A 17,263-nucleotide genomic window follows, 5' to 3' on the forward strand; every position below is an offset into this window, starting at 1 on the left:
TCTCGGCTCCCACAGTGTCATCATTCAGCTGTGGGTTTTCAGTAGCGCACAGTGCATCCAGGCAAGAGCAAAACTGGAGATCAAACCCCTCGCCTCCCACATGCGAGGTGGATATTCAAACCACTGGGCCACCATTGTGGTGCAAAATGAGGAGACTGCTGCCTTCTGTACTCCAGACACTGCCAGTACATTGCACAAAATGTTTCTAGCAGACTAAACAAAAAATGTTTGTCGTGTATATTCTTGCTTCATAATGTAAGCTCTCTGCCCTCGGGGGAACAATAATAAGAAAGGTTTGAAATGAACACTGTGCTCCATCAGCAGCTGATGCTTTCAAACAATGCTTGCAGCAAAATGTTACTCTGAGAACTTCTATCAGATGCAGGCACATCTGTCATGCAGTGTACGCTTTGGAGCCCTTTGGCACTTGATCTGCAAGTCGCAGCTCACCAGTACTTTTCATTGTAATATATTACGAGGTGCTGGCATGCACAAAGGTACCTCCATCTGTGTATTGTGTGGCTAAGACCTCGACCAATGCAAACAAGCAAAGTTCAAGGCCTACCCCAAGCTCCATTGGAAGGCATTCATGAAAATTGGGATTGATTAGTTTTACAGTCCAACGCAACAATCGGCCGAGGCATGCCCTACTGCAAAACTCCAGATTTTGAAACTTTACCCACCACGGTGGCTCAGTGGTTGAGGCAGTCGCTACTGAGCCGGAGTCCCTGGGTTCAAACCCTGTAGTGGCAGTGCGTTTCGGTGGAAGCGAAAAGCAAAAAGGCACATGTGTTCTGTGCAACGTCGGTGCACACTTAAGATCCACAGGTGGTCGAAATTATTCCGGAGCCCTCCACTACGGCACCTCTTCATTCCTTTCTTTCAGTCCCTCCTTTATCCCTTCCCTCACGGCGCGGTTCAGGTGTCTGCCGAGGTAGGCGAGACAGATACTGCACCATTTCCTTTCCCAAACGCAAAAGGCGCCCGTGTGTTGTGCAATGTCAGTGCATGCTAAAGATCCCCAGGTGGTGGAAATTATTCTGGAGCCCTCCACTACGGCACCCCTTCCCTTCTTCTTTCACTCCCACATTCCTCCCTTCCCTTGAAACTTGGGGGGGGGGGGGTTCAACATGGTCTAGGAAGTACTGACATTTCTTAAAAACGCACAGTGCACAGTTCAAATTGCCTGGTCACACAGCAAGGGCATTGTTATCGTACACTGTTCACTGCTTGTTCATACGCAAGGCCTTTTAAAATTGAGGCTGGTGGTCTATTCTGCTTTTAACCATGCAAGTGATATTGAAGCAAAAGCACAGCTGTTTGGATGAGTTAACGAAGCTCTTGCCACATCAAAAACAAGGCTGAAAATTCAAGATTTAAAGTGAGTGTGCAAATCTGACACCATGCTGCTACTAGCAAGGATATTTTAGTCACTTCAAACAAAAACCACAGCTGAAATTTGATACACTACAACCAACTGGATTCAGATTTCCTACACAGGAATAAGGAAAGAATTTGGGACAATTCCTAGTGCATTAACAGCTATGATTTCAACACACTTTGATGCAGAGCTCACACCTCATGCTTCAAGTCTTGACATTTTCCACAGAATAAAATGCTTGTTGGCAGTAAATGTGGCCTTTGAGCAGAAAAAATGACAAAGGTTTTTAATGACTTAAACAACATGGTAGTGGTGATGTGGTTGGTGTGACAACACCAAAATGGGGACAGGTCCTTCATTTCATATACTTGTCGTTGTTCTCCGCCAGGATCTTGGCTGAGGACTTAGCGTCATGGAAAAGGTCGTTGACCTCCTTGACATCATCCTTGCGAATAGATGTGCGACCATTCACCTTGGCAAGCAGGCTCGATGGGCTAAGCAGCTGTGCAGCATACCTGTACAGAAAACCATTGGTTTCAATATAATTATGAATCATTTGCATATCAGAGATGATTTATGAGTACTTTACTTGCTGCACACACCTCAAGACACCAAGCCGAGGTCATTTACTGCATGACATTTTTGATATGACAATCAAGTTGCACGATTCTTGTATAACAAGGCTTATAGTAAGATACAACTTAAAAAAACAGCAGTTGCTAACACTGTGCTGCGGTCTGCGGCGTCCTGTATTATTCCGCTGGACAATTGAAAGTGTAAATGAAATTAGCTTTTTAATGTTTGACTATATCAAACAATCCGGGTATAAAAATTCTAGAGCTCATAATTGTGTTCTTGTCATAAGCTTCTTGTTTACGTAACAAGGAGCGTTTAAGCAGCGGACTACTTTTGCGTCATGGAGGAATTCTGTGTGCGAAGGCTGAATGTGGGCGGAGCTTCACTGCAGACTTAAGTTGTATCGGACTATAGTAAGGTTTCTTGTATTAAAGAGTGACGCTCTCGTAGCACAATGCTGTCAGACATTTAAAATTTCTAGCACTAAGAATTGGTTGTGGTCTAGGGACTGCAAGCTAAACTAAAATACAACGCCTTGCCCATCCAAGCATACTATCCTCGGTTGTTTTCATATTGTTACACAGATGGGCAACATCTTTCAACACCCCATCAACAAAACTTTGAAAAAACAGCATTGCAATACTCAATATAAACCATCCCGCCATAGCTAGTTGCACTTCTTGTCATGTTAGCATACAGTAACAGACCTACCGGAGCGTGGTACGTGTGCCTATTTCGCCAAGTTCCTGCAGGGATTCCTCATCAATTTCAATGCCTTCTGTCTGTGCCCTTATTCTGAGAATCTGCAAGAAGGAACAATGCGTGAGTGGAGTACAACACCGCAAAGGGGAGTGCGAGTTAAAGGTCCAACCTGAACCATTTCCTCTCGTGTGTACGGCATTGTTCTGACAATCAGCAATCTGTCCAGCAAGTCCAGGGGAATTCCGTGAGGAGAAACTACATCTTCAGTCCCCCTGAAACACAAAAATGCAACACTGTGTGAAGGCTGTTTGAAAAGCACAGCAATGTACTAAATAAATGTAAATGCTCACAGAATGACAAAAAAAAGTGCTAAGGATGGTGATTTTTTTTTTTTCTTCACAAGAAAGAAACAAGATCACCTCTAATGCTTCAGAGAAAACGTACAGCATCAGAACCACACATGTACCCAAGAAACACTGAGAAAAATTAATGCCACCACCGTTACTGCCGTATCTTTAAATAGCAAGGTATTCAGAGGAAACCTTGTGTGGGTTCCGACAAGCACTCGACAACTTTGCAGCAAGGCTAGTATATATATCTCGGTCGCCAGCCGAATCTAGGCCTTGCTTAAAAGAACTGTGTGGTGGACTGTAAACAGCGACCTGTGGGTAGAAACTTCAATAGATCCTAGTGCTCCAAATGAATGCAGTAGCGATAGCCTCAGTAGGAGTATAGAAATTGTATTGAATACGTAGATAGCCAAGTTTCCTCGCATAACACCAGATGTTGCCAAGCTAACAACTGCAAGCTTTTCGCAGTAGGTCAGATCGGCCACTCACCGAATGGTGCAGCGGCCACGGTTAGTAGCAAAGATGACAATGGGGGCTATGGAGGACTCGAGGGCACGGTGGAGGTAGGTGAAGCACTCTATGTCGAGCATGTGCACTTCATCGACAAAGAGCACTCCCGGTACCAGCTCGGCTATACCCTGGTCAATGTACTTGTTCACCACCTTGTTGATTTCCTTGCGCAGTTTGTCTGAAAGTACAGTTTGAAGTATTATTGGCTTACACATAAGAATTTACACCCTGACCAGTCAGCTGCAGCAGCAAAATCAGTAAAAAGCACCATTTTGTGCTTCCAAACACTTGCTCGCCAGATGTCTTCGTGATACTTGACATCAACTATCAGAATTCACATCACATGCCGTCATCCCACTAGCAAAAATCTTTGAAGATCGAAGAAGAAGTCATGCCATTGCTTACAACATAAAATATGCGCAGATCTACATTCACTGACATCAAATTACATGAAGACTGTGTGCCAGGAACAATTTTTGGCAGCATAACCCAATGCGTGCAAATGCTGTGACAATGACATTTTGTTGACAGGCAACACAATTGCAGAATGTATTTTAAGCAGGGTGAGAGGGAAGCAACAGCACTACTAGTTAGTTGATACTCTGTTGCGTGTTTTAAATGCTAAAGCAAAGCATTACATGGCTTATCAGTAACGAAACCTGGCATCGACATTGACCAGCAGAAGTAGTCCCATAAAATCCCATATGGCATCACCGTGGTATGAAAGAAAAATAAAATTTATTTTACTTATTCATTTATATATACTGGTCATCCCATCTGGGATTGTTGCAGAAGGACGTTACAGGGTCAATAAGAACAACTGAAAAGAATGCATTCAGTTGGTGAACATTTAAATGAAAAACAAATGGCAAGGGTAAAGCAGAGCCACAAGAAGCAATTAATCTATTAAAACAAACCTCTAACATAACTAAAAACAAAAACGACATAATGATGGGTTACATCTTGTTAAGAACAGCAACAGAAGAGGCATGAAGTTTCTTAAAACAATATACAATAAGATGCACCGTAAGAGATACGAAAGCATAGTCACACAGTTGAAATAAAGTTCAAATATGAATAGCTGTATATTGGCCACAGTGTAAAATTAGCAGCGAAGAAATATTCAGAGAATAATTCGCTAATTATGTATTATGCTCTCAACTGGAGTGGTAAACATTTTTAATGTAAATTCAATGATAAACTGTTAGTAATTGAAGGATTTAAGCAGTTTCATTCTCTAGCTGCCAATGGAAAATATGAGTGTTTAAAGCAGTCGCAATGAAAATGATACTCGTTAAATGTATAGGAATGTTTAGGCACGTCGATCTTACTTCTTCTGAAGCAAATTTCTTAGGAAGGTGCGGCTAATTGAACCCAAGACTTTCAGATTGCAAGGCAAGCACGGAACCCTTGGGCTACACAACTATGCTGCTGCTTGGCGAACGAAGGTGACCTTAGTATACGTGTTGCCTTAAGGCTCTATGTTAGCAAATAGGTGCGTCATAATAAAGGAAAATAAATAAAAATGAAAATTTTTAATGCTTTTGCGTTCAAAGCACAAAAGTAGTCTTAAATGCCCTCCATAATTTTCTCTCATCTCTCCCGAGTTTTCAGTGTTCTTTATGGGTGCCAAAATAAACAGGTCTTAACTTAATCCTTTGTGGTCCCTATTTGGGCACCTCCCAGCCATGCAACACCGCCATTCCAGTCTGTCCTGACAAGCTTTTCCGTGGTTGACTTGCACACGTTTTCCTCATTGTCCATGTGATGCCACCTATTAAACACACGCTGCCCAAATGCTGTCGAAAGACTTGGGCGCATAAAGAAGCACCAAACATAACCATGAGTTGGTCTTGCACAGTTCTTGCTTTCTTTCGTGGTGTCCAAAACTGACGAAATAGTTTTGGAGTGGAACGGCTGCAAAGTGGGTAAGTTTTGGAATGCAAAAGGTTAAACCAATGTCCTAACCTAGAGTTTCAGTTGCATTCCACTGCAGTAACCAGCCTACGCCAGTCTCTGTCTTCAGCCATGCCTGAATAAAAAAAAACTATGTGGCCACACCTTAATTCTTTGCTTATTGTGCCTAATCAAATCATTCAATTTAAACGATGGTGCAATATGCCTCATTTTGAGAAATCCACACCGTTTCCGGACAGGTAATGCTATTCAGTGTGTTGCAAAAGGACTGCACATCAGTTTAGGAACCGGTTTTTTTCGTTAGTCACATGAGGGAGTATTTATAAACTTAGCATGAGACCTGCCAACACAGAGCGATTGCACAAGTATGACGCCCACGGTGGCATCCTCTTCTCGCACTGACCCTGTTCAGCAGCAGTGGTGTTCTCGCGATTTCACTGCATTGACATTTGACTGTGTAGGTGTAAGCGACAGCTTTTTTTGGGGAAAGATGACGTCCATTTGTCCTATTTTAGTTTGGACAGTGATGACTGCTCCTCCCAGCCCGGATTATTGACAGGCGCCCATCTGTAACTTTCGTTACTGCCATTTCCGAGGAGATTCACTGCTTTCTGGGTATCTGTGACGGTATTCTGTGACACCATTCTGTGACACCAACAGTGTAGCGGGCAGAAGATGGCCCAGAGTACAATTTGGCACTGCACTGCAGAGTTTACACAAATTTCGGGATGATATGAATTCGTAAAACGCCCTGACCAGAGCACATTGTGTGCAATGGGCAGAAATTCGGATGTCATAAATAGGGCCCGGAAATTTAGGCATTTGCCTAAAAATGCCTATAAATGCCTAAACGAGGGTTTTTTGCCCTTGCCTGCCTTTTTGTCACTTTTTAGGAAATTCTACCTATTTAACCGCAATTTTTGCCTATAAATGCCTAAATCCAGCACTTTGGTCCTCGGTGACGTTTTTCAATTTTGAGACATATGTCTATGTATGGTGAAAGGCACGCGCCGATGCACGCAGAAAAGGCGTGGATCTCGCCGAACGTTTTTCTCGAATTGTAACTTGAACGTAGTGTAACGAAGTGTTTATCTCGAAGTGTAGCAAGAGGCGAGTTTGGAAAGAGACCTGAGATACATTAGTGCAATCTTCTCAACATTGACGGAAAGAATGACAAAGTTGGAAAAGGCTGGACTCTCAATAGATGAATCGCTGAAGGAAGTGGCAGAAGTACCGTAGCACTTCGGGGAATGGAAGAAAAGGGCGCCACTGCTTCTACGATGATGCAACAATTGGTAGAAAAAAATAGATGCCTAGAAACAATTTCCCAAATCTGAGTCTTTCTACACGGATACGATACGGGCACATCACCTGAAGGCCTAAGCCTTTATCAATTCTCACGTTTTAGGTTCGCGCCACTAAGTTCATGCGATGTCCAAAGAAGCCTTTAAGGTACAAAACTATGCTTAGCGAAAACCGAAGGAGCTTCACGCTCGAAAACCTGAGAATGTGCTTTATTGCTTCAGTTGAGGACTCCGTACGCTCCATGCTTGACTTATAAATCTTGTACTTCTGAATAAAGAGTATTATTCAAAGCGCCTATTTTTGCTTTATAGAGCCTATTTCAGTGTTTTTAAGAGCCTAGATGCCTGCCTATTTCGGGGTTCTTTAGTGCCTAAATTTCCGGGCCCTAGTTATAAACAATCCCCTGCAGACGATATGAACGTGTGAGCTGCGACTGCACCTTCGAGCACCAAGTACTTGCTACCCGTACACTGCCGACACTGGGACCACCAGTCTCACTGTGCACCCTGCGAGTAATGAGCAACACGCACAGCCCATACAACGCCAGTCGTGCGTGAGTAGTGGCGTGCAGCCCATACATCACCAACGCCGCGATCATCAGTTGCGCGGTGCACACCGCTAACAGTGAGGGCAGCGCACAAGTGTCACAGTGCCAAAGTCATGAGCCAGCTGCAGCGCTACCCCGTCAGCCAAAAACATATCTGCGTAAATTCTGCACAGGAATCGTTTTGAATGATATGAATACTTTTCGTGACCCCGTGTGAGATTCGTATGATCGAGATTATACTTTAGCAGCCCACAAAATGCATATATTGTAGAGTTTTTATTTTCCTATATTTTGACTAGATATGTTCAATATTTGTGCGAGTTCTTGTGTTTCTCAGATATTTTGCCAATCAAAAATTTATTCCTTTCATAAGCAAAATACATTGTTCTTTTCTGTTACAATTGAAAAAAAAGAAAGAATTCTGTTAGCTACACTATGATGTGCTGCAATAAAGAAAAATTTTAATTAATGGGTGAAAAAAAGTTTTATGTTCACCACCCTGAAATTGCCTACTTTCCATGTTAAGGAAAGAGCTAAGAGGGCAATGTGATAGTGGTGTGTTCTGGATCCATTGCGCATGGATGGAAGTTGAAGAAGACGACGACATCCAATGAACAGTGTGAGAGACTGGCAGTTAAACACATAAGATGTTCGGCTGCGGCAATGGCATACTGGTCTAATGCAGTGGCCAGCAAAACTGCTCTGTACACGCCGCCGTGGGTTTCAATCTCGATTGTGGCCATGATGTGTTTTATTTATTTATTACATCATCTGCCCACCTCACACATGACATTCCCTGTTACACCTGCCCTCTGCGATAGCGATACTGATGCTGTCACAGTCTCCCACCTCCTTCGGTGGTGACGGATCTTCAAATTTTATGGTGCTCTGCGATTGGTCCTGGGTGGTCAAGTGACACTCATGACGTCATCACTGTCTCACCCAATCAAGGAATTTTCCGACATTTGGTGGAGGGGTTTGTGTGTGATGACAACTCTAACACTAACGCATTAAAATATGCAATACAAGCACTGGTCCTACACTATTCAAGGACTGATTCCGAGACTGAGCTAGTTTTGTGCTACAGTCTTCCATGCTTCAGGTGTTTATTGCTCAGCCAAAAAAAGTAATGAATAAAAATATTTAACATGAACACTATACCACACCTGTAATTTCTGTCTTGCGAGGCTTTATGAGTTGACCCATCATGGACAGAATGTCCTGGCCACCTTGAGGCCGGGCATTGGCCACATCCAGATCATGCAGAGTCACGTCCTGTATGACATCCTTCTTCTTGTGGACGTCTCCTTTGGGAAGCGGCACATACTCCTCTGCCTGGAAGGAATACAGTGAACTTTTGAGGGGGAAAATGAACGACATTAGCCAAAGGCACACACTGAAAAACCAGAAAAACTTATTTAGATGGAAAAACCAAGATGCAGACAGCTTGCCAGGCCTTGGGAACATTGCAGAGATTGAAGTAGTCCAAACGGCAGAGCAGGCAGAAGTGATACCTAACTTGGAAGAATGCAGCAGCTGCAAACACTCTCGGACCACTTTGGGCTAACACCTCTTCCAGCATTCAGCACGGCTATGTATACGCATAGCTACCCATCTTTTAACCTCTCCTATTCAGTGCAACATTTTATAACACAATTCCTCTAGCATATGTTCAGTCGTAGCCATGGCAAACTAACTACAGCTTCTCGAATCCAACACACATGGTACAATGCTCACTGCTTACGAACATTTCTTAGTTTTATAGCTAGCAAACATACTACAGCTTATACAGCCTCACCTCAAGGTCAAACTCGGTGGCATAAGCATCGGACCTTCCTTGCCTCTGGAAAGCAAAAACACACAACCTTGGTAAATGCTTGGCGAAGAAGCAAACATGCCAGCTGCTAATTGCACAACAGTAAAACATGATCTCAGAGACTGCAGATGGTGGCCAAAACTGTCCCAGCCCCAAGCAAATGATTGGTTGGTTTATGGGGTTTAACATCCCAAAGCGACTAAGGCTATGAGAGACGTCGTAGTGGAGGGCTCCGGAAATTTCGACCACCTGGGGTTTTTTAACATGCACTGACATCGCACAGTACACGGGCCTCTAGAATTTCTCCTCCAAAGAAATTCAACCGCCGCGGCCGGGATCGAACCCGCATCTTTCGGGTCAGCAGCCGAGCACCATAACCACTGAGCCACAGCGACGGCAGCCCCAAGCAAATAAAAACGGGGAGTGAATATAAAAAGCACAGGAAAATCGTTGATAGCAACTTACTGCAGCACAAGTAAACTACAATTTCTTCTCCAGATTTCATGCAATGCATTTACTTGAATCTATGCCGATGCCTTTCATAAAATCCAAGGATTTAAAACTCACAGATTGGCTTACACTCGAGAATGTGGCTCCACCAACACCACTACTGCACCGTCTTTCAGTCTGATGCAGGCGCAATAATGCATCATGCTTTTTTCCTCAACGCAATGGCTCTAAGTGGTGCCGCTACATCACTGCTTTCAGGCAGTCGTACTAGCAGTGGACAATTCATCAAGTCTTCAAGTGCAGTTGGGGTTTGACATGGACAAAACAAACATGCATTGTTGAGGATAACTAGAGCATTTAATCAGCTGTGCTGCAACAAGTGAAGCATTTTCGCAGTTGCGAAGTTCCTATCACTATGCTGCAGAAGGCAAAGTAGCCAAGGCGAATGACATTCAGGACAACTCACTACGAAGTGAAAAAAAAAATTGATTAAAATATCCACCGAAGGTTGTTAATGAACATGCACCCAAGTTAAATTTGAGTATTCACAAGATCCTGCAAAGACATCCTTCTAATTTTGGCTGGACTTTCTCTTTGTGACCTATATTACCAGATACCTTTTGTTTGCTTTCTTGGTTTAGCAATTATCAATGGTCTGCATAAAGTCAAGGTTAGCTTAGATTCAAGTAAATACTCCTCCTATTTACAGTAAATAGGAAACTGGAGGTTCTCAAATTAGATCCAAGGATAGATTGCATTTAATAAAGGCTTTTCCTCCTGGATATTATGTTAGCTGAATGACAAGGCCAAATGTAGATATGAGTGTTAAGCCATAATGAAGATTGATCATAACTAGGAGTAGGAGTTTTTGGTGAAAATTGAGAAAGAAATTATAAAAATACACCAAATTCAGCTTCTGATAAATTTGGTTTTTGACAACAAAAAAAAAAGGGTCACTATCCTTGACATCCAAGTCATAGCTATCTGGCTGATGAGTACGAGTTATGCTGAGTTCATTCATGTTGACAATTAACTAAGTGTTAGAAGACGGTGGGACTGCTGGATATGCAGTGAAGCTCTATGATTTGAGGTATTGTTCTACTAGCCTCTGCCTCTTTCCGTGGCATTTTTCCGTGGTAGCGAAATAGTTAAGTGCCGGTTTAACCATTTCTCTCCTAAGAATAACACATACTGTGCATGTTCCTATGAAGTTAATCCAATGTGCCTAGGGGAATAATTCAGGTGGAGCGATTTCAAGCAAGAAAATTACTCCCTCACCAGCTTGTACAAAGTACATGACCGTTTTTTAATAAAGTCCAAAATCCTGAGCAATTCGAATTATTGCAGCGTGAAAAACGTGCCAGAGACTAGACCAACTGCGCATAATTTCACCGCTGCAAAACCGCAATGTATGCATGGGCAAGTGAAATAAATCATAAATGAATGTGGAGAGTAAACCCAAGGTGCACATTGCATGTATTTGACACTAGGCCTCACCTTGACAGCTCCGCTGTTGGCCTCAATATAAATGACGTCACCAACTTCCACCTTTTCTCGCTGCAGGCTCTCGTAAATTGTGGGATCCAGCTTTAGCTGCTTGGTCCCTTTGGCAGTCTTGAGACCAATTATGACGTGACTGACAGTCTTGCCATAGCCTGAAACACATTAGAAACAAAAACCTCAAACAAAAGCTAGCTACCATAGGAAATACCATAGGGAAATCCGATAAATAAAAGGAAATTGCGTCTCAAAGCAAAATTAGCAATAAGTATAAATGTTTCCGTACATGTGAAGAATAAATTTGTTTCTGCATGGTAAAAGTGGTCCTAAAAGATGTTTAAAAACCAATGAACATATACCATATTTTCAGGTCTATAAGCCACACACACCCTCCTGCAAATGGCGGTTTTTCGACAAAAAAATAATAATAAAAAAAAAATCACCCATAAGTCACATCAATGTATAAGAAGCACCTGCTCATTCAGTAAGCGCTATAAAAACGCGCCAAGGATCCCTTTGTCAGAGAGAACGACCAAAATTCGCACTTGCAGTAGCTGCTGCGTACGGACAAAGCTCGAGCTCTGACAAGCGTGCCTTCTTTAACAAGGTACCCATGTGGGCTAGTTGGTGTACATCAGACATAACTTCACCAGCGAAAGAAAAATCCATTAAAAAAAAATGCAAGTTATGCACTTGAAATTACAGTACAGTGAAATATTACTTGAAAGAACATCACTCGCATGAAATTTTCAGATAACTTTTTTGAAGCCCTCCAACAAAACTCTAGTAAATGACTTTCAGTTGAACAAATTCCAGACATTTTGGAAAACACCAAACTACTGCTTTTCAGTCAGAGTACATCATTTTGGCAGACAGTAATTTCTCATCCACAAAACCGCACGCACTACACCTTTGCAACAGCATAGCTTACCAAACTTCACGGTGCCACCCTTTCCCTTATGAAACTATGGGATTGCACATTATTGGCTTAAGGTAGTATGGCTATGCGCCTGGCTAGTAGCCTGAGCAGTAGCCATATGTGCTTCCCAGTGCACTTGCCTTAGTTTTACTTGCCCTAGCTTATGATAGCTTCACAAGAATTTCAACAATTCATTTGTCTACAGATAGTTAGCTACTCATCGGTGATTTGCGGTAGAAAAGGTCCTACATTCCAATGCTCTGCAGAAAATCACTGCACATTACCACATATGTTACACATATCATATACGGATTTGTAAGTGTTGAGAAATAAATGCCTTTAGGAACCATTAGAATGCTTGATATTTACTTCAGTTCATCAAACGAAACCATGCTTTAATGCAGCAAGCTTTAACTAAAGCAAACATTTTCTCAAGATCTTCAAGATGGCCGCACATTGACAAGTTTTAATTGTAACTATAATTTTCTCAGTCACAGAATATGAGGATGAATTAAAGAGATGCGTGAAACTGCTTACTGCTTTTGCACAAGAGAAAGCTAAAAAAAGGCACACTTTTTGTAAAAGCTGAAAGTTGGCTTAACGGGCAGCTGAATGTTCCAGCAAGGCCTGTGACCAATGAAACAAATTAAAGCTGACGTCAGCTGCTGGCTGTTAGTAGCCACAATGTTCCTGAAATTAATTTAAAATGGTGAAAATTAATTAATTTTATTACAAAATTTTGAGCAGACTATTTCAAGCTCTACAGTGACTTGCACAAACAGAAATTATGAAAGCTGACATATCTGCATATTCTGGCCGTTGCACTCATCTATTGTGCTGCCATAAATGAATTTTTCCACAAAAGCAGAGTTTCACCCACTGTTTCCTATTCAGCCTTTGCAGCTCAGCCTAGATTAGAACATTGCTTCTTGTGCTAGCAGAAACAGACTAAATTTCCCTGCGTGCACTGCATGGCACATCGAGAACAGTGACAAGGCAACACTGAAGACAACTTACCGCCCATTGGGTTCTCAGTTTCGCAGGGTGTCAACTCCGTCACTTCACCTTCGTACACTTCTTTGGTCTCTTTGATTCGCAACCCTGCAAATGCAAATGCAGGAGCCAGCAACATTCCACCATTTAACGTAGGAATGTTTGAAATAATAAAAAAAGAGCCAGAATCTTGTCTGCCTATACACATACACACAAAAAAAATAGCGAGGGGATCAAAGCTGTAACAAAGAAAGAAAGGACTTCCATGATGCATGCAACAAACAACTGTTTTACGGGGAATTCCTGCACTCACCGATGGCTCGCCTAAAGTTCTCCATGAGTACTTCTGTCTTTTTCACCTCTGAAGAATACACTTCACTCCCAACCATTGGGCAGAATGGCACTTTGTTACCCAGTTCTTGGGATATTGCAAGGGCAATGGCAGTCTGCAAAAAGCCAAATGGCCATTAGCCCATATATATTTACCTAAAAACAGCGCTTTGGACACAGGAAGAAAAAGGACATACATGGTACTGTCTCTTAAGTAACTTTTAAGTCACTATGAAAAACGAACTCGCCCCATCTGCCATTCTTCTTCCACCCATATATGCCTAGTGCACTACATGTAGGAAACAAACATGTACAAGCACACAAGAACACGGACAAAGAAAGACTTGGACAACACGAGGGCACCGCTTTTCTGCACAGTAACTCTAAAAATTTGTTGTGTAAAAGCTTGTGCCTGCAAGCATAGGTTCAAGAAGGTCTAAACTCTCTTGTTCAAGGGTTGTGTTGCGTATGTTCAGTTTTGTGCACTGTGCGAATTCAGAAAGATTCGGCAGTCTTCTCTCTGAATGCCATTTTTTAAATTCGACCCAATCGACCGCACCGTAATTCTGCAAGAAAAATAAATAATTCTTGCGCACTGTCATAAGGAGACCACCGTGCATGATGAGAAATGTGATTTTAAACTCGATGTCAAATGTTTGAAGCTTTACAACACATAACAGGTAGCAAATCTGCCTAGTACCCTACATTGTAGGAATGCTCACAAGTTGGTGCTGAGACAAGTATTTCCACCAATAAAAGGATGATTCTGAATCGAAAAGTGAAATGAATATTTTATACCGAAAAATATTTTAACTTTTCAAAATTTGAAGTTTCGGCATATATGGGTTAAGATGACAGCTCAGAAAATCCAAGCTATGAGCTCTGTAGTTCTTGGAAGAAAGCGCTATTACAGCTTGAAAAACAAATGTTTCCTATTACCAAGGCACAAAGGCTACCATGCTCAACATTTTACACCAGGTTCATTCTAGAAAATGCTCAAGTTATTGCAAAAGAAAATAAATCTAACCGCTTAGCGTGAAAAAAAAGTCAGTGTACAAGGACTTTATTTAAACTGTGATTGCCTTCTGCTAGCTTACTAGCTTACCCCGATGCAGGCGGACTGGCTATCAGGCGAGAGCGGCACAAAAAAAAAAAATGCTGATATATCAGTTAGCAACATCAAAATGTCTGAAATAAGCACCCTGGAAGTGAATAACACCAGAAGAAATTCTTTTAGGGAACATGCTAAACTTTACTAGTAGAGCTACCTACAGCATGTTTCAGCTCACAGATCAGAGGCAAAGGCCCCAGCACACCACTTTGGAGATCAATAAGTGTCATCAATTACCTTCATGCAGGGAAAAGTCTGGTGACTGTGCGACATGGCTGAAATGCTCTGAGCAGGCTGAAGTATCCTGAATCAGCCACATCAAAGTATCGAAAGTAGCAAGCAATACCACGAACAGGTCAAAAAGCCAAAAACTAATTTCATCAGTGAATAACAAATGAATGTCACCATCATTTCTGCGGCTGACATACAAGATGTGTTCAATGGTTGGAGCAGTGTGCGGCACAGCTATGGCAAGAAAAAATTATAGGCCGAGTCACTTCATGTGCAGCTTTATACCCTTGTCACACGGACACGTTGAAGTCCTTTAAGTTAATGTTTCTTTATATAAAGGGAGTTGCATGAGGTGCCTTAAGGAAAAGTTAAAGCGCATTTCGCTAAAGGGAGCATTTTACTAAGGGACCTCTCAGCGAGCTAAAGGAGCACACCTGTTCCCAGTGACGAACACAATATTACTCACAGTGAGCATCAATAAACATCCCGTTTATTTAAAGACATGCTCCGTTACGATGAATAGTAATTTGATGACAGGTACAAGTCATCGAGTAGTTTTGCTTTTTATGACGGCCATATACTATCTACAGCACTACCGAGGTCGCCTCCATGAGTCACCATTTTCGCACGGGCACAACAGGTGTAACAATCTGCGACCTAGAAACTAGCACAATCTTGCTGTCTACACATGCGGACAGTCAGAAAAGATGAAATTCAGCACGATGCCGCTGCCACAGAGTTTCTAAATATTACCTTGAGGGAAAGCTGGTGCCACTGTCTATGCAAGTTTCTTAAAGAGCACTTCAAGCACTGTGGGAATGCCGCGAAGGCAAGGCTTCATGTTTGGCTTGTCTAATGCTGGGCCGAAAACATGGATTGTAGCTCGAACCTAGTAGTTGCGCCACAATGCCTTCTTCTGTGTGCAGAGTAAACTATTTCAATACTATGTTTTTGACATCTTAAACACATTTAATGCAAGTGAAGTTGGTTGTTAGGCTGAAACAGAAATTTACACAGCATTTCCTCGAGGTATGCCTCGAGAAGGGTCGTATTTTTATGACTGAATCCACATTTTATGCCCAGCAATAGTAAGAAACATCATCTTCCCAGCATTCCGGAGTCTCTTCAAGGTGGATGAAGCGTAGCACTGCCATCTTTCCCTCCAGTTACATCAAGAAACTCTATGGCCACCAGAGATGCTGGCGGATACTACACACAAATAAAAAACCAAGCAAATCAGTCCATAGTGGATGGGATAGATGCGAACATGGCTACACTCAGTAACAGATCATCATTTTACAGATTGTGCTATCGAGCTGCCGCCTAAGTTCAACAAGTATATATTGTGTGTGCAAAAATAATTAACACGAAAATAAATATGCTAACTGTCGCAAATGTAAAAATAAAACCGAAAGTGATGGCCGCCCGTTGACAGGAGGAAAAAGCAGCTAAAAGTCAGCTCTGCGCCATGTAGCAGTGACATTGCTCTTTTATGATAATGCTCCCTTTATCCACTTGTCTACCTTTATAATAAAGAAGCTTTACAATGCCCGTGTGACAAGGATATTAGCCTTGATAAAGAAACTTCAGGCATCAGGGCAACGTTGAGCTGCACAATTGATCGTGTGCAATCATACCGTTAATGAAAACCGACAATATATTTAATGAAAATCGGCCAGAACATACCTATGTATATTGCGTTCCAAAAATGCACTCTGAGTGTTTGGCTACTTTTGCTGGCCTAATTTAACAGACACTGCAGAGGCATGGAAGAAGCGTTCTCTCATCAAGTTGGCAGCCTTGCTAGATGGATGCTCATTATGGGATGTACTGTACCGTTATTTCCAAAGGCTCACCTTCCCAGTGCCAGGCGGTCCAGCAAGCAAAACAGCTCTCCCAGCCATCTTTTTGGACCTTATCATCTCGACAACAATGCCTGCTGCCTGCACAATGAAAACGAGTAATTTGTGAAATCGAAGCATATCCTAGAGCATGACTCGTAGCGTTATAACAACACACGTCAATGGCTCCTGGTCAAAGAGCCGGAGTTAGCATTTCAGGAGCACCAAGTCATAAAAACAGTACCGATTACATTCGTACTCATGCTGGCACCAGAACATGTGGGTCCATTTTTTTTTTTTTTATTACAAGAAAGAGGAGTGCTCCATCACGTCAGCAAGGCTCCTATGGGGACAACAAACAGCACGACAGCATGGACATGAGTCCAAGAGTGCTCTTCTGCCTTAAATACTCGTTTCAAACCCGTCGACAACGAGGTACGCAAACATTAGTGGCTGAAGAGCTGAAGCCGCGCGATGGCAGCTCACCTCCCTCGCTTGTTCCTGGCCGACCAAACCGCAGGCAACAGGGATCGCCAGGCCATTTTCGTCAAGGCCGATTCCTTTGACGTGACTGTGGGCGGCAATCCGCTGAGTCTTTGTGGTACTTTTAACTTCCTCTATCTTCATTGTTCAAGCTGCGGTCAAAACCGACGCAAGTTTCTCGGCAACACGCACACGACGCACGAACCTGCCGCAATCGATATAACGATGGAGAAATGCGCATGAAATAACTGGATAAAAGAGTCCTCTTAATCTTTTCATTTTGCTAGCAGAGGTGTGTTTG

General features: G+C 42.5%; 1 protein-coding gene across 1 annotated transcript; it reads right to left on the minus strand.

Annotated features, from left to right (window-relative positions):
• Positions 1–1,652: 1,652 nt before the first annotated feature.
• On the minus strand, positions 1,653–17,209 carry pont (RuvB-like helicase pontin). Its single transcript, XM_089571467.1, has 11 exons — positions 16,966–17,209; positions 16,495–16,581; positions 13,280–13,412; positions 12,991–13,074; positions 11,052–11,209; positions 9,087–9,131; positions 8,455–8,623; positions 3,499–3,697; positions 2,829–2,931; positions 2,669–2,760; positions 1,653–1,896 (listed from the first exon to the last, which is right to left on the minus strand). The coding sequence occupies exons 1-11, from the start codon at positions 17,104–17,106 to the stop codon at positions 1,737–1,739; spliced, it is 1,371 nt and encodes a 456-aa protein (XP_089427593.1). The 5' UTR covers positions 17,107–17,209; the 3' UTR covers positions 1,653–1,736.
• Between the last annotated feature and the right edge of the window lie 54 nt (positions 17,210–17,263).

Source organism: Amblyomma mixtum, chromosome 2 (assembly GCF_055824585.1).
Source record: "Amblyomma mixtum isolate Tamu chromosome 2, ASM5582458v1, whole genome shotgun sequence".
Lineage (NCBI taxonomy): Eukaryota > Metazoa > Arthropoda > Arachnida > Ixodida > Ixodidae > Amblyomma > Amblyomma mixtum.